Consider the following 23,478-nt stretch of genomic DNA (forward strand, 5'->3'; position numbering starts at 1 on the left):
GTCAAACTGCTGGCTCCTCAGTGTTAACCGCGGCAGTGGCCCCAAAGGGTACACGTAGTTCTTGAGTTCTTCACCACCAGGCAATCTCACTAAAGAAGATTCCAGTTCCATTTAGGGATGTCTTTGACAAAGCAGTAAAATTAATCCCATTAAATCTGATCCCTCTGAGTACATGCCTTTTTAATATTCTGTGGAATGGAAATTGAAAGTATTCTTACTGCATACCAAAGTGCTGTGATTGAATTGACAAAAAGCACTTCTTCGATTTGTTTGAGCTGAACCAGCAGCTTTTTCTGTGGAACACCCATTTTTACCTGGAAGATTGACTGACAGCCAAACGATAGCTATTTAGTCTTGGCTATTTGGCAGACTTTCTTGTCACGTTAAGGAAAACAATTGACAGTATTTATGACAAGTCATAAAATTTGAGCTTTCAAGTGAAAATTAGAATTTTGAAAAGCTTGTATTTGCTACTATGACATTGGCAGGTTCCCAATATGCAAAGACTTTTTTGAGATAAGCGGCAATACTAACAAAAGTGATTTTTTTTGATACTATTTAATGAAATGGGTCAACATTTGGAAGATCTCCATAACCTAGTGAGCCAATGTTTTCCAAAGGACTAATGCATAATTTGACAAAAACATGCGTGGGTAAAAGATCCATTCAAAGGACAAAGTAGACCAATGGATTTGAATGTGAAAGAGTACGAGAGGTTCATTGATTTGGTTTCAGATTGCATATTGCAACTAACCTTTAAAAAAATACCACTTGTCGAGTTTTGGTGAAGTATCAAAGAAGATGACGATCATCTAAAAACACTATGAAAATATTCTTTCCCTTTCCAACTATGTGAATGAGGCTGGATTTTCTTGAAGTACTTCAATCAAGACAACATATTAGAACAGAATGCAGGAGCAGATCTGTGAATCCAGCTATCTTGTATGAAGCCAGACTTTAAGAGATAATTTGCAAACACGTAAAACAGTGCCACTCTTCTTGTGAAACCTTTTTTGTTTTAGAAAGCAGCCTCTTTTTTCTCCCAAAATTTACTTCAACTGATAATGAATTTATATTGCTGTTATTTTTTTTTAAGATTTTATTTTTTTAGTAATCTCTACACCCAATGTGGGGCTTGAACTCCAAACCCTGAGATCAAGAATTGCATGCTCCACCAACTGAGTCAGCCAGGCACCCTGTATTACTGTTATTTTTAAATGAATCAACGAATATGTTTTAAACTTCCCAACCTTAATTTCTAAGTATGGCAAATACAGATAGAGATAACCCACATAAACAAAAATTCTTTGGGGTCCTCCAATTTTGAGAGTGCAAAGAGGTCATAAAACTAAAAGATTGAGACCCTGGTGATGTACAACTTCTACCTTCAAATTTTTAAGGACACCTTGTTAGCCTGGTGTTCTCAGATATGGTGAATTTCTAATATATTTTTGTTTGCAGTTACTACAGTCTGGATAAAATGAAATGCTTTAAATTACTACTTGCCCTATGCCAGTGTATTTACAACTTAGGATCTGTAGAGATCAGTGATTCCTGAAGTGTGTCTATAAAATTGTGGTTCTGTCAGATGCTATGAGGGTAAACGGATACATTATTCAAATTAGTTTGGAAGACTAGTACCCTGGATTCTAGATCCCAGTTTCAGGGAGTAGCAGCATATCCAAGGTGCCAAGAAGTCCTTGAGCAAGTTAACCATTAATTTTTGTTCACTGAACAGCCAACTTTCACAAGCATATTTTATTCCTGTGGCAAGCTCTGGTCTAGATTATTCTTAAGGCAGGGAATATGCAATTTGGGTTTGTGTTTACTATCCAAAAGGAGGCCAAGTTGCAATCTGTGTTTCTAGTAGATGTTGCTCACAGACTTGAAGCAACCACCCAGTTTGCATCAGTGGTGTGTGAAACGTCGGACTGGGTTGTATTTTGATTTGTATAGTTTAGGAAATTAAATGGCTCCTATTTCTAAGGAAAAAAAAAGATTAGGTAGATAGGAATTGAATTGGGTAAACTATTTGGGGGAGACTTAATCTGTCAAGTACTTAAGCATGTTGCTTTCAAGAACAGCATCACAGGTGTTTAAAAATACTGTTTTATAAACACTGCAGTAACCTGAAATGTGTTTTTATTTAAAAATAGTCACACACGATGTTTTGGCAGCAGGAGTTAAACTTCAAAAACAGTTTCAAACTCTGCTCCTGCATTCTGTTCTTTTTTTTTTTTTTAATTTTAAGAAAGTAAAATTTAGGCTGTGGCTTTCTCAGCTAAATCTAGTACAACGGCAAGCATGTGAGCGGATGATCACATAAAACACCTCTACAACAGGTGCCCTTATTTCTGTATTTCTTTCAAATGCTTCTTTAATCACTCTTTGATTTTTTTTTGGGGGGGGGTAGGATGATATCAAAACAGGGTTACCTAGTGTAACTCTTTTTTTTTTTTAATATTTTATTTATTTATTTAATTGACACAGCGAGAGAGGGAACACAAGCAGGAAGAGTGGGAGAAGGAGAAGCAGGCTTCTGGCTGAGCAGGGAGCCCAATGCAGGGCCCGATCCCAGGACCCCGGGATCATGACTTGAGCCGAAGACAGTCACTTAACCAATTGAGCCACCCAGGCGCCCCACCTAGCATAACTCTTTAAGAGAAGTAATTTGTGTAGCACATTTTACCTATGGTGATTTTTTTTTTTTTTTTTTGGTAATAGGGGATTTGCCAGACATCTCTATAGTCTTGATAGGCCTTTGGGTCCCAATTACTAAAATCACTTTTAGAAATAAATAGTACATAGTTCTAAGTCATTTATTTTTAAGGTCCTTTGATCTAGAAAGCATTGCCTTATTCTTCACTTTTTTCATGATATTTATATTGCTTTCTGTTTTCAATATAGGCTTCTAGAGATTTGTTATTTGTTAAGAAGCAGTCTATGGTTTTGTTTAGTTTTAATGCAAATGAAGAATATAGGTCAAAGCTCATTAGCCTGTGGAAACAAATGTAACCAATGGACAAATGTCATCAAGGCTGAAACTGTATATATTTGGATTCTATCTAAGTTAAATTATTTTATAATACCACAATTTTTATATTAAGGTGAGCTAGAAACTGCCATTGTCCTATAAAGATTTGTTGAACACATTTCATCCTGAGTGTCTGTGAAGGAAATTCAGAGACAAGAGCGAAGGAATAAAACGTGTTTATGGTAGGATTTTAAAATGGGAAGCTGAAATAAAACAAAGAGGTATTGGGAGACCATTCCAGATGCTGACCTAAAATGGGGAGGTAGCTGAAAGGAACAAGTCAGATTGTAGACAGCAGTCAAGGGAGGCTAAATCTTTCTTTGTGTTTCTTTACACCCTCTTCTGCCGGTCTCTTTCCCCTCTCCCCCAAAGAAGACCCAGAACATTGTTTTGCTTTCATTTTCTTTTCTCTGGCTATGGAAAGATGTTTTGCCTCTCTGTCTACCTTTACAAATATTTTACCCAAATAAATAAATTTAGCCTGTCATAAATGTGGTATAATGGTGGTATCAAAAGGAGGTGGTTTAGGATATTTAATTTTCTAAATTATGCCGCTGCCCTGGTTTTGTAATTTATCTTAGACCAGACCCTTCAAAAGCTGATTTCCTATTTTATGCAAGCCCAATTATTACTAATGATGGGCTGCTTTACCAAATGGAGAGACTAATAGCCCTTTGAACTATTATGCAATCCCATTGTAGTTTGTTAGTGTGAATACCTTGTAGTGTTCCTGCATCCCCCAAAGTGTTTATGATTCCTGAAATTATACTCTTGTGTGAGCTATCCCCCCAGGTCTCTCCTGTTACAATCCCTTGGACAAGGCAGTTGTTACTTAACAGGGTAGGAGTAATTTTCTGCGACACCTAGTAAACCTTGTGCATGTGTATGTTGAGTGTTTTTGGTTTCATTCTCTTTATTCCCTTTCTCTGCCTTCTTTTCTTCTGCCGCCTTCTCTCCCCTCACCCCTTTAATCCATGGCATAGTGCATTTTGGGGGTACATAGACGCGCACAGTAAATCTTTTTTGAGTGATGTGTTGACTAGGAAGTAAGTACTTTTTCAATTATCATTTTCTGTTCCTAAAATGATACTCCTGAAAAAAAATAGCTCCCTAGTCAGTCTTAGAAACAGCAGGGAGGCAATGAGTAGTCCTTATCACACTCCTACCTGTGGAAGCGTGCTGTCCGGTCTGTGTTCCGACATGGCAAGATGAGTCCCTGTCTCCATTGGCGGCGCAGTACCGTAAAGCACCCCTCACTTCATCACTGCACGGGTTTTTATATAGTTAAGGTTCTTACATCTCTGCCTGCCCTGAATCATGCGGCGATTTCCACAGTGTCATTCCCATCAATTTGCCCAGGACCATTTCCCCGTAACCGATTACCAAGTGGCTCCTTTGCTGTAAGCTGCCAACTAGTTGTCTTCCTCTCTTAACACCAGGAAGAGGGGAGACCTCAACTTCCAGGAAGCACCCTCTACTTTTCTGGGAAGGAGAAGCAAACGTTATCCTTACAAGTATTGAAAAATCACTATTTTAACCTTTATTCACCAAATACTTATATAGCCCTTACTGTGTGTCTGGTACGATACCCATAAGCACTTCAGCAAAATTAACTTTTTTGATGCTTGTAAACCCTGTGATGGAGGTGTTGTTATCCTCGGTTCATAGATGAGGAATCTGAGGCAGGGGGCTAAGGAGCTTGCCCAGGATCACGCAGATTGTAAATGGTGGGGCCAGGAGTCAGACCCGGGCCGTCATGCTCCAGACCTGATGCTTTTAACCACTAAGATGTGCCTCTCCCATTAAAGGTCATTCTGCAGATTATACATGGCCAAGAGCTCTTTAAAAGATAAGATTCTCCCAAAATAGTAAAAGATTGCCACAACACACCACTTAATAATTAAAGGAGAAGAAAAATGAGTAGCAAATCGAGTAAAACTCTCTGATGTTTAGGCATAGAAAGTTCATCTCTCCCTGGGAGAGGCCCTGTGGAGGTACCTTCTGAGGATGATAGGATTTCTGTAGCTACATCCCTTGGATTACAGGTGCCAGCTTATCTTTGCTTTCTTGCATTTTATCATAGACAGGAGAGCCCGTGGCCCCTCCAATAGTCGGCCCATGGAATCTTCTTAACTAGATCATTAGGATATATTTACTACTTTTCTATGTTACAGCAGGGGACGGTGTTGCCAAACTTTCTGTTACTAATAAAAGCCCCCCCACCCCAGCTTCTAGTGACATTTTTTTTTCCAGCTTCTAGTAACATTTTAGAACTTTCTTTTAAGCCCTAACAGACTCCTCAGAGCCCTTCCCCACCAGCTGGTCCCAGTGATAAAGCCACATATTTTAGATTTTTTTTTTTTTAATGGCAACACCCTACTTCGGGGTCCCAGAATCTCAGTTATCTAATGCTGCAAATTTTAGTGGCTTAACACAGTAATGGTGGATTATTTTGCTTCTCTGCCCCACGCAGTGTCATCTGGAGTCTCTTGACTGGGGCCTCTCCACTCTCAAGATGGCATGCTCCGATGGCTGGCAATTGGGTGCTGGCAGTTGGGAGTTCAGCCGTTCAGCCAGGGTTGCTGGGCAGTGACCTCAGTTCTTCCTTCTAGACTGCTCAGACTTCTTCATGGCATGCTGGTAGCTGTGTTGGCAGAGTGAATGTCCCAAGATCCAGGTGAAAGCATGTCACCTTCTGTGACTTACTCATCGCAGTCACGTGGCTTCACTTCCCCCATAGTGATGAGTGCACCCAGTTTCAAGGAAGGGGAACCGAGGCTCCATCTCTTAGAGGTGGGCATATGGATCACACTGTAAAAAAGAACATGAGGCACAGGAGATGTTGTGGCTATTTTTGGAGAGCACAGTCTGACACAAAATAGGATTAGCAGAAGATCCCCCTTCTGTAACCCTTTGCCTCGATCCCTTCTTTTTTCCCCTTAGCTAAGCAAATCCCAATAATACAGGTTTTCTACTTTGTTGGATGATATGTTTCCATTAAGTGTGCATATATTTTTTATATGTCAGCCTTATCCTCACCTGTTTTTTGCCTGAATACATTGTGCTTGTTCTTTTTGTTAATATTACATTTGAAAAGAACCTGCCATCTATTAGGAAAATCAGATTCTTTACTCTGAAAAAAGAAGGTTCATATCTAATTCATATTCTGGTTTGCATTTGCAGATCAAATACTGTAAGCGCTTATCAAAAAATGACAATGATAATTTATTCCCTTCCAAATGGTAGCCCATGAAGGGTGGTGAAAAATAATTCAGAACAGGTTAGAAAATGATTTGCTGTTGCCATGGGTGGGTTTTGCAGTGAGTTGACTGGTTTGTCCCTTATGGACAAGCCTGTTAAGTATTCATTCATTCAGCTAGTTTTTACTGAGTACAGTGTCAGGCGTTGGGCCACATTGGCAGCCAGATGTGGTCTTGCCCTCATGGAACATGTCAGATAGTGAAGAAGGTGGACATTAGTAGAGAATCACCAAATAAATGTAAAATCACAGCCTTATTAAGTGCTGTAGTAGAAAGGAACTCTGAAGTATCTGATGGGGAACCTTTGTCACCCCTAATGAAGTGCTTCCGAGCAGAGATCTGGAAAATGGAGAAGACACATCTTGGCGAGAGACGCGTGAGCGTATCACAGACTCACACTGATATCCAGGTATCCATAGATACACGTGCCCCAGGTTTACAGGCGTTTCTAGGAAAGCAGTAGCTTCTGCAATTCTGTTCAGAGAAGACCGTGTGTTAAGTAACTCTTGGAAAGCACATGTTCACACAGGCCCTTACAGAGAGCTTGTTTAAGGAGCCTTTTTCATTTATGAAGAATTACTTAATTTTGAATAATGGCGATCACTATAAACAAGGGCAGTTCAAGTAAGGGGTAAAGTACTAATTATAGCAGCGGTTCTCCGTGTATGGCTTGGGGACTCCTGGAGCTCCACAAGACCCTTTCCCCTGTCTGAGGTCAAAACAGTTTTCATAATACCGAGACATGATCTGCCTTTTTCACGTTCCTTCTTTCTTTTTTTTTTTTTTTTTTTTTTTTTTAAAGATTTTATTTATTTATTTGACAGAGAGAGACACAGCGAGAGAGGGAACACAAGCAGAGGGAGTGGGAAAGGGAGAAGCAGACTTCCTGCCGAGCAGGGAGCCCGATGCGGGGCTTGATCCCAGGACCCTGGGATCATGACCTGAGCTGAAGGCAGACGCTTAACAACTGAGCCACCCAGGCGCCCCTCACGTTCCTTCTTTCATGAGCATAAGTGGACTTGTCTAGAGACGAGATGACTTTATCACAGCAGATTGAATGTAGAAGCATCTATGAGAACTCAGCTGTCCTCTGTTAAGCCAGCCCTTTAAGAACTTTGCAAAAATGTGAAAGAATGTCATTCTTACTGTTTTTTAAAATACTGTTTTTTTGTACCAATGTTGTCTATGGCCACATGTAGTGGGTTTATTTTTATTTTTTTTTAACTAGTATTTCTAAAATTTGCTTTAACTTCTAATATGGTAATTATTGATAGATATAACCCACATAAATGGAAGTTCTTTCGGGTCCTTGATATATTTAAAAAATGCAAAGAGGTTTTGAGACCAAGAAGTTTGAGATTCGCTGAGGTATGGCATTCTACTTGACTTTGAGCATGTTACTTAATCTCTCTGAGACGCAAGGAGTCTGTAAGATGGGGATGATGATCAAAGTAGTGCTTCCCTCATAAAAGGATGAAACGAGTTAGTGTATGTTGAGAGCTTATAAGGACCCATGGCATGGAGTAAGCATTCAACATGTTAGCTTTTGCTGTTTGTTACCATTTAATATGAGAGCAAAATTTATGTGAGTCCAGCAACTGAGGCACTGTTGCTCAGAATTCTTGCTTGTGTTTGAGGTCATCTAAATTGTTCTGGTAAAATACGATATTCAGAAGTGAACGAAATTGAATTTTGTAATTTTTCTTCTGAGTTGAGTTACAGCAGTGGTTTTTATTGGCACATTAGGTAAGGGTGTGAGGTTTGAAGACACGTAGATTCAGAATAGCTTGGGGTGTTTTTTCTGCCTGGCTCCCTGCCCCCCCCAGTCTATGCCCTCGTGCCCACAGCCAAGCGTCTGCTATGTCCAGAATCATGGCGAACAGGTGGGCAGATGTCGCTTGGGAAAGCTCCCTGGAGATCATGCTACATGTCTAGGCTCCAGTGTCGTCAGTGGTGAGCTGAAGGAGGGGCCACATTAGACAGCATCTCATTTGGTTCCCCCACTTTTCAGACAGAGAAACTTTGATTTGCTCGCCCAGGTTCACTCAGCATATTAGAGGCATCCCAGGATGAAAACCGGCATTCTGATTTGTAATGAAAAGAATACCAGGCTTAGACTCAGAAAAACTGGTTTTAGTCTCTGTCCAAAAAGCTTTAATTGGTCATCTGACATTGAGCAATTTGCTCAAATCCCTGATCCCTTGAGTCCTTATTTTTAACATGGAGGTGAAAATATCCATCATCCCAGGGTTGTGAAAAGCATCAGATAAGACCTCACATGAAGGTCTCCAGGGCGCGTCCTCTCAGTAAGTCTGTCTGGTCCTTTGCATGTGAAGTCCATAGAGAGACGCGTCCCGGTGAAACAAATAATTCTTTTCAGAACTGAAAAGCCTGCCTTAAATATTGTACTGTGTAGCTTTGTAACAGTTTCTTTTTTCTGTCTTTTTAGGACAGCCCAGAAACTTGCAGGACCTGTGCCGAATTAAAATTCGACAATGTATAGGCCTTCAAAACCTAAAGCTACTTGATGAACTACCAATTGCCAAGGTCATGAAAGACTACTTAAAACACAAATTCGATGATATCTGATGTACACAGAACTGTGAGCAAGATTAGGAGTTATATTCCAGATACTTAAAAGGCTTTTTGCCTTGCACAAAGTATATCCTATGCAATTTCTGATTTGCTGTGAAGTCAGAAAGCAGGTATACACTTTTAGGTTTTTTGATTGTTTGTTTGTTTGGTTTTCATGGTAGGGGAGGGATTTTTTTATATATATAAACACACACACACACACCACATGCTTGAAGGTCTTAATTTGGTTTCTTGGTCCAAGTTTAAGAGGTCCAAGCTTTCTATACAATATTGCATTTACGAAAATTGTTTTTCCAAAACAACACAAGCAGCGTTGGAGTGGAGAATTTCCCCTTTCCAAATGTATGGTTTCATGGGCGTGCACGACATTATAAACCAGCAGAGCACTTGTTAAGGTTTGGAGGCACAGTTTCACCCGGGGAAGGGGGGGGGTCCTGGGTTCTACTGGAAAATGCCCTAAGAAATTTTTAAAGTAACTCTGTCACCTCATTCATTTTTAATGAGTACAAATTGGCTGTTTCAAACTGTTCCTTTCCTAATTAATGTAGCTCTTGGATGACATAAATCCAGTACCTCTGCTTTCCTGTTGGTGTGCTCTTGTTTTTAACTTATTTTTTTAACAACTGTAGTACACTACCCAGAGACATTGGGTCTCAACTTCTGTCTCTCGTTGAATCGTGCTTTTAAAACAATTAATGGAAACAAAAATAACTTTATAAAGCCAGTGTATTCTGTTTTTAAAACAGTGCCTCCCGTGCAATACTCTTTCTGGTGTATTTTATCCATTATTTCACTCAATGTTTCTCATTCCACAGCCAGCTTTGACATGCCCGTGAGAACAGGAACCGCCACTTTAATTTTAATTGCAGGACCATAGGATGTCAGGTGCCATTTCCATTGTAGGCTTTGTCTTTTACTTCACTTTAAGCAGAAAATTTCATATCCTGGTGGTAGAGTCTTCCCTAAAAATAACCCAAAATATTGTTAAGCCATTTGGCTTTAACAGTTAAATAATTTGGGGGTGGTTTCATGGTGTTTTTTGTTTTTGTTTTTTTCCTTCTTCCCAGTTAAAAAAAAAATTTCTAAAGGGTACAATTTCTAATGGGTGCACATTTGTAAGTCTGGTTAATTCCTAATAGGCTAATTCAACACTTCCTATCTATTTTAAGGTTATGCACAGTGAAGCTCTTCTGGACGGTTATTTTATTTTCTGGGTTGATTGGGCATATGTTTGCAGTGTAAACACAGTTATGATAAAGTGTCAGTAACAGTGGGCAAGGTTCCAGAGACATTGGGGATCTACGCTGATGCCCTCGGAAATGTGTTCTGTGCTTATTAACATGTCATCATTTTAGTTTCAGAAGAACCTTTTCAAATATCCCAGTATTGTTCTCCGTGCTTTGGGCGATTTCAAAATATTTACGCGCTAGAAATAAATTTGTTATCAGACGTTTACAAGATAAAGGGCTTCTTTTGTCTGAATTTCTAGTTTTGAGTCATTAAGCATAAAACTACTTCACCTGGAAAGTATAACTAAGCAGAATTGAGCATCTACTCTGGCTTTACCTTTTTTTTAGAGAGCCAGCAGGGATATCGATCTCTCAAGCACAGAGTCAGTTCCCTAGGATCCCGAGTAGCTTTGGCATTGGTGTATCGGACCTGCTCGCGCCTACGCAGTGCCCAGGTGCCTGAAGAACGGGCGGCTCCGGAAAAAGAATGATTTGGGGGGATTGCTGATGGGGTACATAGACTCTTTTGCAGGGAGCCAGTGACAGCGTGGCCAATTTGGTAACCATTCCAAGACTAACCGGAGCCTGATGGATAGAAATGGGTGGTCTCCCATCTCCAGAATGTCATCTTCCGAGAGAGAGTCCCTCATGCAGCTGAGCTGTGTTCTCATCCTTCCTACCAGTACCCAAGTCAGAAGTGAGACTCGCGGTGTCAGGAACGTGGCATGGCCAGAAATGTACTGAGTGTTACTTCCCCGTCAAACCCCAGGCCCAGGGAGACAAGGAGCTGGGAGGGCGGGCGCCCGGGACCCTGCACTCAGAGCAGTGCTAGTAACATTACCTTCACACAGGGCTTAATTCCTCAAAACGTGTGTATTCATTTATTCAGGTAGATGAAAATGACTTTCTTTCCCCAGCCATTCAGAGGTTTCCAAACTAAGTTAGCCACTGAGTTTGAGTCAGGGAGTTCCAAGTAAAAAGATCAGACTAAGGTAAATTCTTTGTTCTGCATTGCTGCTGCGACTTCGGGAAAAAAAAAATTATGAGAGCTCTTCCTTGGAATTGAAATTTCTATTTAATGAAGAAGTGTATAATTCCATTATTTATTGTTGGAGGTTTGATTTACCTGGAAACTTAAAAAGAATGTTTTATTTTTGTTAGTAAAATCCCAGTCACATATCCTGTTGAACCATAACTAAAATTTTAGTCTCAAAGGTGGTAACCAGTAGAACATAGGGATCAATGTGCAGGTCCGCATTTGAATTTAATTGGCAGAGACACATTTGGTGGTCACGTAACGAGTAGAGAGAACAAGTTATTTTCCAAAAATCGACTGATTGGTTTTTCCAGAATCTTCACTGAAATGTTCCGAATATCATCAGATTTGTCGCTGACCCTTCCATGTTCCTTTTGAAATTTATTGTTTAAGCCTATTACTAAATCTTTATGAAAGTATATTTGGCAAGTACACCAAAGAAACCAGCTCATAAAAGATTATGACCATTAATGAACTGCAAACCTCATCTTTTGAAAACAGAAGATTTTTTTTGTGTGTAAATATTTGTTTATAAATGTACAGCAGAGTTAAGAGTGTTTTTTAGATTATTTAATTCCCATATTTCTAAACTATTTACTACAAAATAACCCACGCTTGTTAGTTTGGAGGACTTGACTGTTTTGTTTTTTTTTAATTCATTATCCGTAATGCTTGGAACAGCATTTCCGCTAGAGAATTCATTGTTCTGGCAGTGGTAAGAGTACACATCTGGAGCATGAGGAGTCTAGAGTGATTTGTCAGATGCGCACCCTGAGAGACAAGAATGTATAGTTTCATTACCAGAGTGGACCATACGCAAATGGAGATTCTAACTTTTCCTGCAGAGTTGCTCATTAGCCCAGAATGTGATTGGGATGAGGCCCTTTGCCCACAAATTTAGCTTTCATGTAACTCCTAGTGTGTTATATCATAATGTATTTTGTTCTTCCTTTGTAATGTAAGTTTTGCTTTGGGTCAATTTGAATTAAAAAAAAAAAAAAACTTAAATCTGGTTTAAAACCTATCGGAATTGTGTTTTATTTCTAGTCTGCCTTTAGCTTTTTAGTATTTCAGGCTGTTCGGTGAAAAGAGGCGAAGAGCTCTCTTTCCTTCGTCGGCATTTTAGATCATTGGGAATTGCGTCGAGAGCATGATAGAGAAGACAGTACCATTTTAGATCAGAGAAGGCAGTTCTTGCCCCCTCCCCAAATCGCAGTTTTCGCTGCATCCCTCATACACCCACAACAGAAGACGATGGCATCCTGCAGTGTGTTGAGTGAGCCCTGAGCCTTTTTAGGCCAATTTCACCTTTGCCTCCTGCCTGCCACACCTTGACCGAGCACAGAGTTTGGACCACAGCGTTTCTAAGCACAGAACAGTAGAACGATGAATTGGAGGGAGTTTATTAGCCTGCAGGAGAGAGAAGCAAGACAACTCTGATTTCACACTTCCTTTATGTAATATAAACACAGCTTGATTCAGGAGAGACTTCACACTACTATGAGTGATGGTGTACTAAGGGAAAGGGAGGCCAGACGATTGAGATTGAGCACCCCATGCAGAAATGTTCAGTATTTTGCAACTCACTTTGTTGCGGACTTGTCCAGGCTTTGGCACAACTGAAGGCCAAGAATGGGACATTTGAAACGATTCTTGATGATCAGCAGGGGAGTTCAGATGTGAAAAATAGCTGTGTTGCTTGGAAATCTTGAGGTCATTCCTTTTCCAATATGATGTAAGTAGTGTATTGTTTTTTCAGCTGACAGACAATTTACAAAAATGGCTTCCTAGCTATTGATAAAACAGATTATCTCCTTGATAAAAAAAAAAAAAAATATTTCCACATTCTCTGTAGCTGGGTTTCAGGGAAGAAAGAAAATGAATTTCTATCGTCTGCCTGTATTTATGTCACATCATGTTAACTGTGTTCTCTTAACGTCTTACAGATTTTGATGTTAGAATTTATACGAGGTTCAGTACCAATAAAATGATTTTAAATGTCCACTGCCAGATACTGATCTGCAGGCCCGAGTTGCTCTAGACTCCTAAGATACAGAAGTCATTTGTCTTTATTCTATCATGAGTTGTTTTGTCATTACCATTGAGGTGTTCTGAGTCTTCAATAACCAAAACGGATCATCAAGCTGCATCTCATGACTTTTCTTGTATGCTGCTGGTAAACAGGGTTCAAACTTCTGTGATCTATTTCTCGAAGATCATGATGTGTTTTATAGATCTCTCTTTATGTTCCAGAAGAACTCTGTGATGCCTGAGCGACAGTTAACATTCTGAATCCCATTTGAAAACACTGAGGTGATTTGCAGAAGGCCCCGTAAGAGCTCATCAGTGTGGGCCTGGAACCCTTAGGGCTGTTGGCTGCAGTGTTCTGTCTCTTGTCCTAAAGGAATGCCACACTCAGTAGTGAGATGTGCTCTTCCGTTTCATTCATTCACCGATGCCCAAGGTGCCTTGTGCTGGGTCGTTGTTGTGCATCCACAAAAACTAAGTGATTTAGCAATTCTGAAGACCCATTAGGGGTAAAGGATCGGATTCAAGGGGATGATTCTCTTCGGTTGCAGACAGGACCTTAAGAAAAATTCATATAATCATGTTTGTGGTTATTATAAATATATTCTGAATCTTGGGTTGTTCCAGCATCTTAAAAATCACACTTGGAACATTGTTTTAAGTTTCCTTTTAATTAGGAAATTGTTTTTACATTAGTTAAATGTAACTTCTTTTACGTTACAGGAAGTAGTAATGAAGTAGTAATGAAGTGATGCACTTTTCTGTGAAATGGCATTTTATGAATCAGAAAAGAGCTGGCTTAATTTGGACAATGGGACTTAGTTGAAGTGGAGAGACTCGGTCATGTGATGAGTAGACTGACCCTTTGTGACTGACACAGAGGTAATCCAGCTGCAGATAGTTCCTATTTTATCTGGCAAACGGAATCATATTTTTCTTGCTGCTCAGGCTTGAGCTAATGTTGCTTTTCTTCCTCTGATAGTTTTGGGTCTGGTCACTGCTCAGTTTTTTTCTTTACAAAAAAAAAAAAACATTTGTGGGGCACAGGCTTACTGTACCTGACCATTTTATATTTCTCTAGAGACCTTCTAGGTTTTCTCTCTTAGTTCTGGCCACTTAACCCTTTAGTGAAGTACATACATGTGCACAGGGTGTGGTCTTGGCCTCACCGAGTTGCTTTTGTGTGCTGATTTTAGAGTTCCCAGATTGCTTGTTTTTTGCTGCCTTACCTGGGCGGAATGATAGCTGAGTATCATTTGGGAAGAATGTTCTAGCAAACTAGTCAGGGCTACATCCATCTACCATCTTGGGTAGCACCAGAGAGGAACAGATTGCATTTCTTCCTGGTTTATTACCGAGGCTCTTAAGAAATCATTTGCTATGGGACGCCTGGGTGGTTCAGCCTTTGGTTCAGGTCACGATTCCAGGGTCCTGGGATCGAGTCCCACATCGGGCTCTCTGCTCTGCGGGGGGCCTGTTTTTCCCTCTGCCTGCTGCTCCCCCTGCTTGTTCTCTCTCTCTCTCTCTCTCTCTGACAAATAAATAAATAAAATCTTAAAAAAAAAAAAAAATCATTGGCTATAAGTCCACTGTACAGCGAGCTCCTTGGAGGACAAACCCCAGGTCTTACTTGCCTGAATCTCAAATAGTTCCTGGAAGCCTCTAAGGAAACGAGGGCCAAGTGGATGCCAGCATCAGCATTTCTCAGCACCAAATCTCAGATAAGTGCAGTCCTAATTCCTACCAGCATTGCCTTTTGCTGTCCCTTCCTCTTACCCTCTGTCCCCATCCCTCCGGCCCTCCCCTCCACCGTCAGCACTGGGCAGCGGACCCACATGATGATCCACCATGCGTGGCACTGGGATGGCAAGCTGCCAAAGAGAGACCGCCGGACTCTGCAGGGAATTCTGCCTACCTGGGGACTGCCTGCCCCTGAGCTGGCACAGTGCATTGAGCTGAAGGATTACAGTTCCTGTTGGGGCAGCGGACCCTCCATGCATGTCCAGTTCAGAGCGTGCGGACAGGGAGCCCCAACTCCCTGTGTGTCTCCGTGGGCTACAGCCGCGCTTGGACAGAGCTCTCCTCCGTTCTTGGGGCAGCTAGATGGGGACCAAGGCAGAGCCCCTGGCCCATCACCACCACCCCCCCCCCCCCCCGCATGCTCTTCTCCACTTTTCTACGTACAGCACAAATCGGATCACTTTCTCTGCAGCAGGAAAGCACCAGCATAGTTGGCCCTTCCGTTCTTTAACCCCTTCTGAGCGCCTCCCTGGCCCAGGGCCTCACGTAGTCCTACACAATCAGTATTTTTCCAAGGACTTAATCTCGTCCAAACCCTTCTTTCTGCAGGTGGGAAAGCCGGGCAGTTGAGAATGGAAGCAATTCGGTGGCTGTGGTCCTGCATGTAGTGACAGGTGGGTAGGGTGCAGAAGCCAGGCCATCTCAGCCCCGACGTTCTCTGGCTGTCCCCAGCCCAGCCGGCCCCGCTCTTGCTGTTACCAGCAGTTTCCCATGAACAGAAATTGACCCGGAGCAATAATGGGATGAAATACATTTTGGCAAGAGTTGGCGGAGCTCAGGATCTTCTACAGCTACTTCCTAGATTGAAAGCCGACACATCCATACGTTGCCTATAACTGCCTACAGAACGTTTTCTGAGAGTTCCGTCTTAGCCTCCACCACGACTTTTGGATGCTCTGAACCGAAGAGAAATAGCAAAGGTTCTGGGGACGCCCTTGGGAAGTGCACTGCCCTCCTTGTGGGGGTGGCCAATAGGAATTCTGGGCCCACCGTGCTTGTTTTGCACTGCTGGTTGATGAGATGGGTTCCGTAACTGGATATGTGACCCTACATGGGGATGCCCGTAGTCTTCACACTCAGCTCTTTCTCCCCTTTTCAGCTTTTATACGGGCAGCTAAGAGAATGCCATGCCACCATCCTTGCATCACGTTTTATGATCCCTTACATTCATCCTATGCAATTCCGTTGAGAGTTACTGGAGCCCTGCCAAGGAGTAGAGGGAGGAACGTGGATATTTCATTTTAGAACTAAGGTTGACTTGAAATAAATGTCCTTGTATCAGATAGCAACTAATTGTGTATACTTTACAATAGATGTTTCTTTAAAAAATAAAAAAATAGATGTTTCTTATCTGGAGGCTTCTGAAGTTTTTATGGAAGATGCTGATAAATTTTCTTCAAGCTTTACGTCATTACCTCTAGCAATTAAAAAGTAAAACTTGCAGATTTAGATGGGATGGGCCAAGTGTCTTTGCTGACCTGGAAGGTGTCATGTTAGTTTACCCGAACTCATCAGCCCTTGAGACTCTGATGCTTTATTCCAGAAAGTACTGATGACTCAGTTACTATCCGTAGAACATGTGGAGGTCCCGTGGTTAAAACCACAGTGGACATGTCAATAAGGCAGTCATTTCTCTTCCAACTTCCTGTCAATCCCAATTCAGGGTAGATTTGAAAGTCACGCCCACCACCTCCCCACCCCTGGCAGGCATTTCTAAGGCAGGAGATGCAGGGTCATTAAGGCTTCCACCTGCTGGGTGGTCTCTCCAGTGGTGGAAAGATGAAGAGTCCCTCGCCTCACGCCTCTCCTCGTGGGGAGAGCAGGCCCTGGGAGGGATGGGCCTGACGCATGGCCACAGTCTGATGACAAGCTTCACGGTGCACCGGGAGCCTTGAACTGAGACAGGCCGAGCTGGTAGCAGGCGCTTCCTTACCTTGGAGCCTGTTAAAGAATGAGGGACGGCCTCGCCTGGGCCACGGAAGCTGTGGGCCCGGGAGGCAGCACCTTTACTGCCCCTGCTCACACTTGCCTTTACTCCTGATTCCTATTTAGTCTGTCCTCAGGTGTGTCTGTCCTGTACATGTAAGTGATGAATGTGTGTTACCACCCACCCCCAAAGGTGTGTGTGTGTGTGTGTGTGTGTGTTAAAGTAAAGCCTTAGATGAACAGGGATGAGGTTTTGCTCATGGAACTGTGTTGGACAGGAAACAGGCTGTCTTCTCCTGGGTGGAAGGGCGGGCCTGTGGTGCCTCAGAGAGATCAGCTGTGATTGGGTGTCGTGAGCGGGGCTTCTGTGTGAAGGGTCCGAGGACTTAGAGTAGCAGGTTCCTCGGGTCTGGAAGGGGATGAGAAACTAAGGCAGCTAAACTAAGGTGGAGGGGCTGGTGTTCAGGCGTGAGTGTTAGCTGGGAGTTCGGCGGTGGCGGGAGCAGGGCACGGGTGACCTGTCCTGCTGGGCTCTAGGCCCGAACCCAGGGCAGTAGTTGGGGCTGCCTCTTGGGATGGCGTCTCCAAGGCATTCCGTTCCAGTCGTGAGGCTGCCCTTTCCCTCCGCTCCCATCCCTTGGCCATGTCCATGTCCTTTGGGAAGTCCTAATTGGGGGGATTGTCCTGTCGTTCCTCTTCCTAAGGGGGAAACTGGTTTGTAGCTCTGTCTCCACCTGCCATGTTGGGAACCACTGGGAGGCAGCGATCTGGCCTCAGGCTTTGTGGCCCGACAACTACAACAGTGCCTGTCTGTAGTCACAGGCCTCGGAGATGTTTGCTGAGTGAGGGAGTGGGTGTAATAGCCCCTCAAAAGCTCTGGGGCCAGGTAAGAAAACCAGAAGGGAGCCAACGTTCGATTTGCCCGCACGCACTCCCTTTTAAGCTACCACTGATTGTCATTCCCTTCTCATCAGTACCCTGCAAGGTAGTACCCTGACCATTTTCACAAATGAAGAAGCTGAGGTTGGGTCTCCCCCCCCAATATCTGGTTTGCCTGTCAGGCTCTGCCCAGCCTTGGCCCACCCACCCACCCATCTTTTCAGTGCCTCCTCACCAGGGATGCTTCCCAAGCCCTCAAACGGGCCTTCCCCGCCGTTCTCTGGGCTCCTGCAGACATCTTTATGCCTCCGTATCACACGTATCACCACTGTCCTATTCTTTGTGTGTGCTGGTGTTCCTGAGGGTTCTTCATGCAGAACCTACAAAATCCCTCTAAGTGTGCAAAATACCCTATGGGTGCACATGTGACTTTTCCAGGGAAGAGAGTCTGGGGTGCTGTCAGATTGTCCAAGGGCTCTGTAATCCCCTAGTGTCAGGAAGCAGCACACTGAGGGACCCTGTGGTCGTTCCCGAGCATGTCTCCCTGCCAGCCCAGGACCAAGGGCAGCTCCCCGACCACCCCTGGGGCCCTGCCCACGTACGCAGCCTAAGTCCTGAGTGCTCCCCCCTGAGCCAGGTGATGGCACACACCCCCTCCAGCCTCCTGGGCCTGGAGTTCCCACCTGGCCCTGACTGGGCTGGGGTCTGAGTCGGCTGCCTTGGTCCTCCTTGCTCCCCCACCTTTCTTCTCATTTCCTCACTTAACTTTTGCCACATGGGCCTTGAATCTCTGGCTTCAATGAGCAGGGAGTTTTCGAGCGAGAAGGGACCTGGGGGATCCCCACGCTGCAATCTGGGGAGAGGAGAGGACACCCCCGCCAGAAGAGGCTGGAGGGCTTGCCCGTGGCCTCCCAGGGGATCATGGTGCCAGCCAGGTGTCGGGCCCTTCATGCCGGCCGCCCACTGTGCTTCCCTCCTCCACCCGGCACCGCAGGCTCGTTACCCCAGAGAGAAGCTCTGAGCTGGGAGGGGAGCACCAGCACTGCTGACTGTCCTGGATGATGAGACATGAGGTTACTGCCCTGAAGAGACTCCCCTGCCCTGCGAGGCCCCCGGAGGGCCCGTGGGACCAGAGCGGGTCCTGCTGTGGCCCGTGGCGAGCAGGGTGGGGCTGCTGGTGCCTCAGTGCACAGCCTTCGGTGGCTTCCCTCACCCTTGAGCCGGGCTGGCTCCCCAAGATGTGTGACCCCGCGTTGCATCCTCTCCCGGGCACCTTTTTGCCTTAAGATAAAAGGGCTAGTATATAGGCTCCGGTGTGGAACATCTAAACCCTATATTATACGAGGATCCTGGCAATCCCTTTGAGAATTCTGTAGAAGCACTTACTCACCAAGTCTATAATTAAGTAACTGGCTAGCTTCATGGAAATGCTGGTTGTTTAGGAACTTATTAGAGGGTTTAAGAAAAAGAAAAAAAAAAACTGACCTGAGATTAACTGATACTCTTACTTCCTTCCCCATTTAATAATTTTTAAAATTAAAAAGTGCTTTAATCGCCTTGTGTTTTAGTGGATAACAATAAAATGCCTGCTTAGTAGAAGCTCATCTTCTCATGATACCGAAGTTGAGATATTCCTCCAGCCAGACCGTACCCCTGGAAACCATACGAAAAAGCTCCTTCCTAAGAGGACGTCCTTGGTGTTCTTAACAGTGGAACCCAGTTGAGTTCTGCATGGGAGATCCCTTATGTAACGTTCAGACTCCACCCCCGTGGTCTTTACTGAGCCTGTTCACAAAGTCCTGGGAAAGTTCAAAAATGATCCAGTTGAGGACCGCTTACTCATTCAATGCATATTTTTTGGAATGCCTAGGCTGAGGGGCCAGCATCGTGCAAGCATTCAGGAGCCAGCCGGTGTCAGAGCCCAGGGGATGGATAAGAGATAACAGGGTGGTGTGGGGATGTGGGGAGAAATAAGCAAGGCTGGTGTGGGGAGGCCACACTGTGTGGAAATCAGGTAGGGCTCTGCCTGGCCAAGGACATCCATATTCTAAATTCAAGCTGTGCACCATTCTTGGGAGTGTGGAATTATGGAACTCCACTGTATACCTTAGTCCAAGTGGGTCTCAAACTTGAGTGAGAATCAGAATCCCCTGGAGGGCTCATTAAGATACTGCTAAGCCCCATTACCAGAGTTTCTGATGCAGAGCCCCAGAATCTGCATTTCCAGCAAGAGTTCAGGAGATGCTGATGCTGCTGGTCAAGAGACCTCACTGAGATCCCCTGCAGATGGGTATTCAGGCTTTCTGCATGGCAAAAGAGAGAAGAGAGAAAACTCCAGAAGTCACCATGAGCTGTTACAGAAACCACCTACCTCCTTGTCCATGAGTTGTGACTAACACTTCTAGAGATTCTCAGAAACCACGTGTGCACCAAGTCGCCTTATTTTATGGGCCAGCCTGAATGGTTCTCTGTGTGTTGTGCTAACAAAGAACACAAATCCCACCTCTACCCAGCCCCCCACCCCACCCCCGTCGCATTACAAGCTGACTCTACGTCTGGGCCTTTATGTGTCCAGTGATCTTTTGCAAGTTGGGCAGAGACAAAACCAGTAGCCTGTAGTTCTGGGGTCTTGCTGTTATTGTTCTTCAACTTAGTTCAGCAGCCCGTGAAGTGTATGTCTGCCCGACATTGATAATGGCAGTCCTAGCCTACTCTGGGGTGGGGGAGACAGTGACTCTCGCTGCTTCGGCCCCCATGCGCCTGGCACCACCCACGAGGCAGCCTGTCGGTGGCATGTCCCGAAGATGGAAAGAAGCATCGGCAGGGCTGGCCCAAGAGCTGACGGCAGATGCCAGGTCGAGGCTGGGAGCAGCCCGTGCCAGCACCCACAGGTCCTTTCCTAGCCCTGGGAGGGAACGTGGGTTTCTTGGGGACTAAGCTGGTGGTACCTGCTTTAAAACAAACAAAAAAAAATCTTCAGATGAGTGTAGCTTTGTGTGGGATGCTGCTGGTCCAGGAGCCACTCTGAGGGCCACCAAAATGAAGTCTTCTCTGTATGGCATCTACCCGCTAACACGAAGAATCCGCATTGTTCCTTCCCCCTTCCCACCGTGTTTTTGGAACAGTTCAGTTGAGTTTAGAATTGTTATACAAAAAGCTGTACATAGGTAATGTTTGATGATTCCCATCGGAAAGTGGAAAAACAGCGTGAAGGAAAGGCAGTGTCCAAGGCTGATCCTCACAGAACAATAGGCTGCTACACGCAACCCAGGACTTGGGACAAGTAATGAGTATCACTCTCAAGGGGCCAGTCTCGAGGGGCAGATGGCCTTGGGGGTAGGGGAGCAGGTTGGGACACAGGTAGCAAGGACAATAGTGGTGTTCTGAGGGAGCTTCTCGACGGAGGCTCAGCCTACCCCTTGCTCCAAAGCCTGGCCGCAGTGGGTCTTGGGACAGTGGCTGCAGGTCACTTGCCCTGTCCATCCGCTACGTAGCCTCCTCCTGACAATGGTGCAGCCCATGTAAATGTAGGGTAGAGGGGGGCTGGAACTCCTTCATCAGGCGGAGGTGTTTAATAAAATACTCAGGGTCTTCAAACCCTTGGAAGGATTGCAGCATTACTATTCTCCAATCCCTGTATCTCCTGCTTGCCTAACTAAGTATTTTTCTAAAGGACCGTGCAGCTGAATCCCTGGCCTTCGGTCCAGGAACACAGACAATCCTGGCCTGCTGTTCTATCGGTTTTATTTGTCTGGTTTGGGTGGGAAGACCAAGTGAATATGACAAAATTTAGATGTGCAAAATTTAGAGTCGTGAGTGCATGGGTGTTTGTGCTAGTATTCTCTGAGTCTTCGTGTTGATATTTTCCCCCAAAACAAAAAGAAAAATTGTCATCTTGCCAGCTTGATCGCAAGTTCTTTGTGGGCTGGCTCTAGTTTTTCCTCAGATCTTGGATTCCGACACAAGATCTTGACACATTGCAAATATCCACTCTCATGCTTTAGTCCGTGGAGTTGAGGAAACACTCCTACAGTCCATCAGTTAGTGTGGCTATTAACAGGGAGAGGTTTCTTTCTTTCCCACAGTTGTATCCAGTGCCTCCTAAAGATGGTGCCCTACAGTAGTAATCCAAGAGGAGTGGGATCAGGAGCCTGCCTTCCGAATGTTTAGGCCCTTGGAGAGAAGAGACGGTGTGCGAAAATTACCAGCACGATGGAAAACTGGAAGGACCAAGAAGAACAGCGGATAAGGGGCTGCTGCGGAACACCCTTAATTTTAGCTCCCGAGATCCAGCTCCGCCTTCTTTCTGATTAGCTTGCTAAAGGCAGAAAGATCCATGACTTGGGATTCACGTGGCCTGGGTGGATCTGGCTTTGCTGGTAAAGGGCAGTGTGACTCAGGGCAAGTCATTTGCCCGGGATGAGAGGAGGTGAGCTAAGGGCTCCCTGACCTGCCATACTGTATGATTCTAAAGGGACAGAGAAGACAGGAGGGGAAAGAATGGGCACCTAGGGCAGCAGACCAAGCTGCAAGCCCCAGCCGGGTTGTGTGTTTAATATACTCCCCTCCCCACCCACCCATCCTATTACTGCGGCTTATTAGAGGTGCTTTATGAAAAGACTGGAATCCATGCTCCGGGGTCCGTACTGCCCTGGCGGAGGGTTTTAGCACCATAAAACTCACTTTGTAAAAGTGCAGCAGCTGTGATAAATAAGCTTAAGCCTCGGTAATCACTTTTTCACTTTTACCAATTAGGCTACGCTGCTTTGTGACAGAAGTTAATGCCAAGGAAGAATGTTAAAGAAGCCTCATTTTCCTTGTCTAATTAAATTAAGTACTTGAAAGGTGATTCACATGTTGATTTTCCCCCCGCCCCCCATTAGTCAACTGAAAATTACAGGGTCTTTTAGGAGCCACGTGGTTCGCCTGCTCAGCCTCTAGGGTCAGGGAGCCCTCACCCCTGGACGCTCTCCTGCCGGCATCCCGCCTCCCCACGTTTTGTGTGCAGCTTTCCGAGATGGGGCTCTCGGGCCAGCACTGCCCAGGAGAATTTAGGGAGGGCATGCTTGTTTGTTCTCTAATCCTTCCACAAAAATCTGCACGAGGTGCCTTTGTTTTTAAGGTTTTTATATCCCCACCATGCAGCAGGTCTCTCCAGGGTGAGACCTCTTCCTTTCGTTGTTCTTCTTTTCGTTGTAAACCAGCGACAAAATTCACCTGGATTGAGAGGTCTCGTGGGATCAGCATTGCTGAACTTCCTCCGAGGTGAAGGTCTGGAATGTTTAAATGCCAGTAGTTCCTGGCATCCATTTCAGCGATGCCACCAGGATGCTGTCCTCTGAAACTTGCAATACCTTTTCTTCTTTATTTTCTGCTCTTACTCCGTTCTGCCTCTTGTTTCTGCCGTAGCACACAGGTGCATTAGAAACTGTAACATATTCTATGCCTGTATTTCCTTGGGCGTGGAGAGGCCCTGGGGAGCATCAGGGAGCCTGGGTGATGGCATTGAGTGTGAGTGAACCTGCTTTGCCCACACCATACAAGGATCATCACCTGTCAAGTGACTATGTAGGTTTCCTGATTGGATCAATTATTCACCAGTACTCATGCCTCATTCCAGGTCACCCCTCTGATACGCAGAATCATTGTGTGCGTGCTTCGAAGAGCTTTGTTATTTCAAAACGAATTATC

The 23,478-nt window shown here is 44.4% G+C and overlaps 1 protein-coding gene across 2 annotated transcripts in view; it reads left to right on the plus strand.

Moving 5' to 3' along the window:
* The window catches only part of ASB7 (ankyrin repeat and SOCS box containing 7), a 48,347-nt gene extending 36,179 nt beyond the window's left edge, over positions 1-12,168 (plus strand). For both annotated transcript variants that reach the window (XM_036091864.2, XM_078078962.1), the window contains exon 6: positions 8,744-12,168. In XM_036091864.2, the coding sequence (XP_035947757.1) occupies positions 8,744-8,883 (140 nt within the window). In that variant the 3' untranslated portion in view covers positions 8,884-12,168. The remainder of the gene's footprint in view (positions 1-8,743) is intronic.
* The last annotated feature ends 11,310 nt before the right edge of the window (positions 12,169-23,478 follow it).

Source organism: Halichoerus grypus, chromosome 8, assembly GCF_964656455.1.
Source record: "Halichoerus grypus chromosome 8, mHalGry1.hap1.1, whole genome shotgun sequence".
In the NCBI taxonomy this organism is placed as follows: Eukaryota; Metazoa; Chordata; class Mammalia; order Carnivora; family Phocidae; genus Halichoerus; species Halichoerus grypus.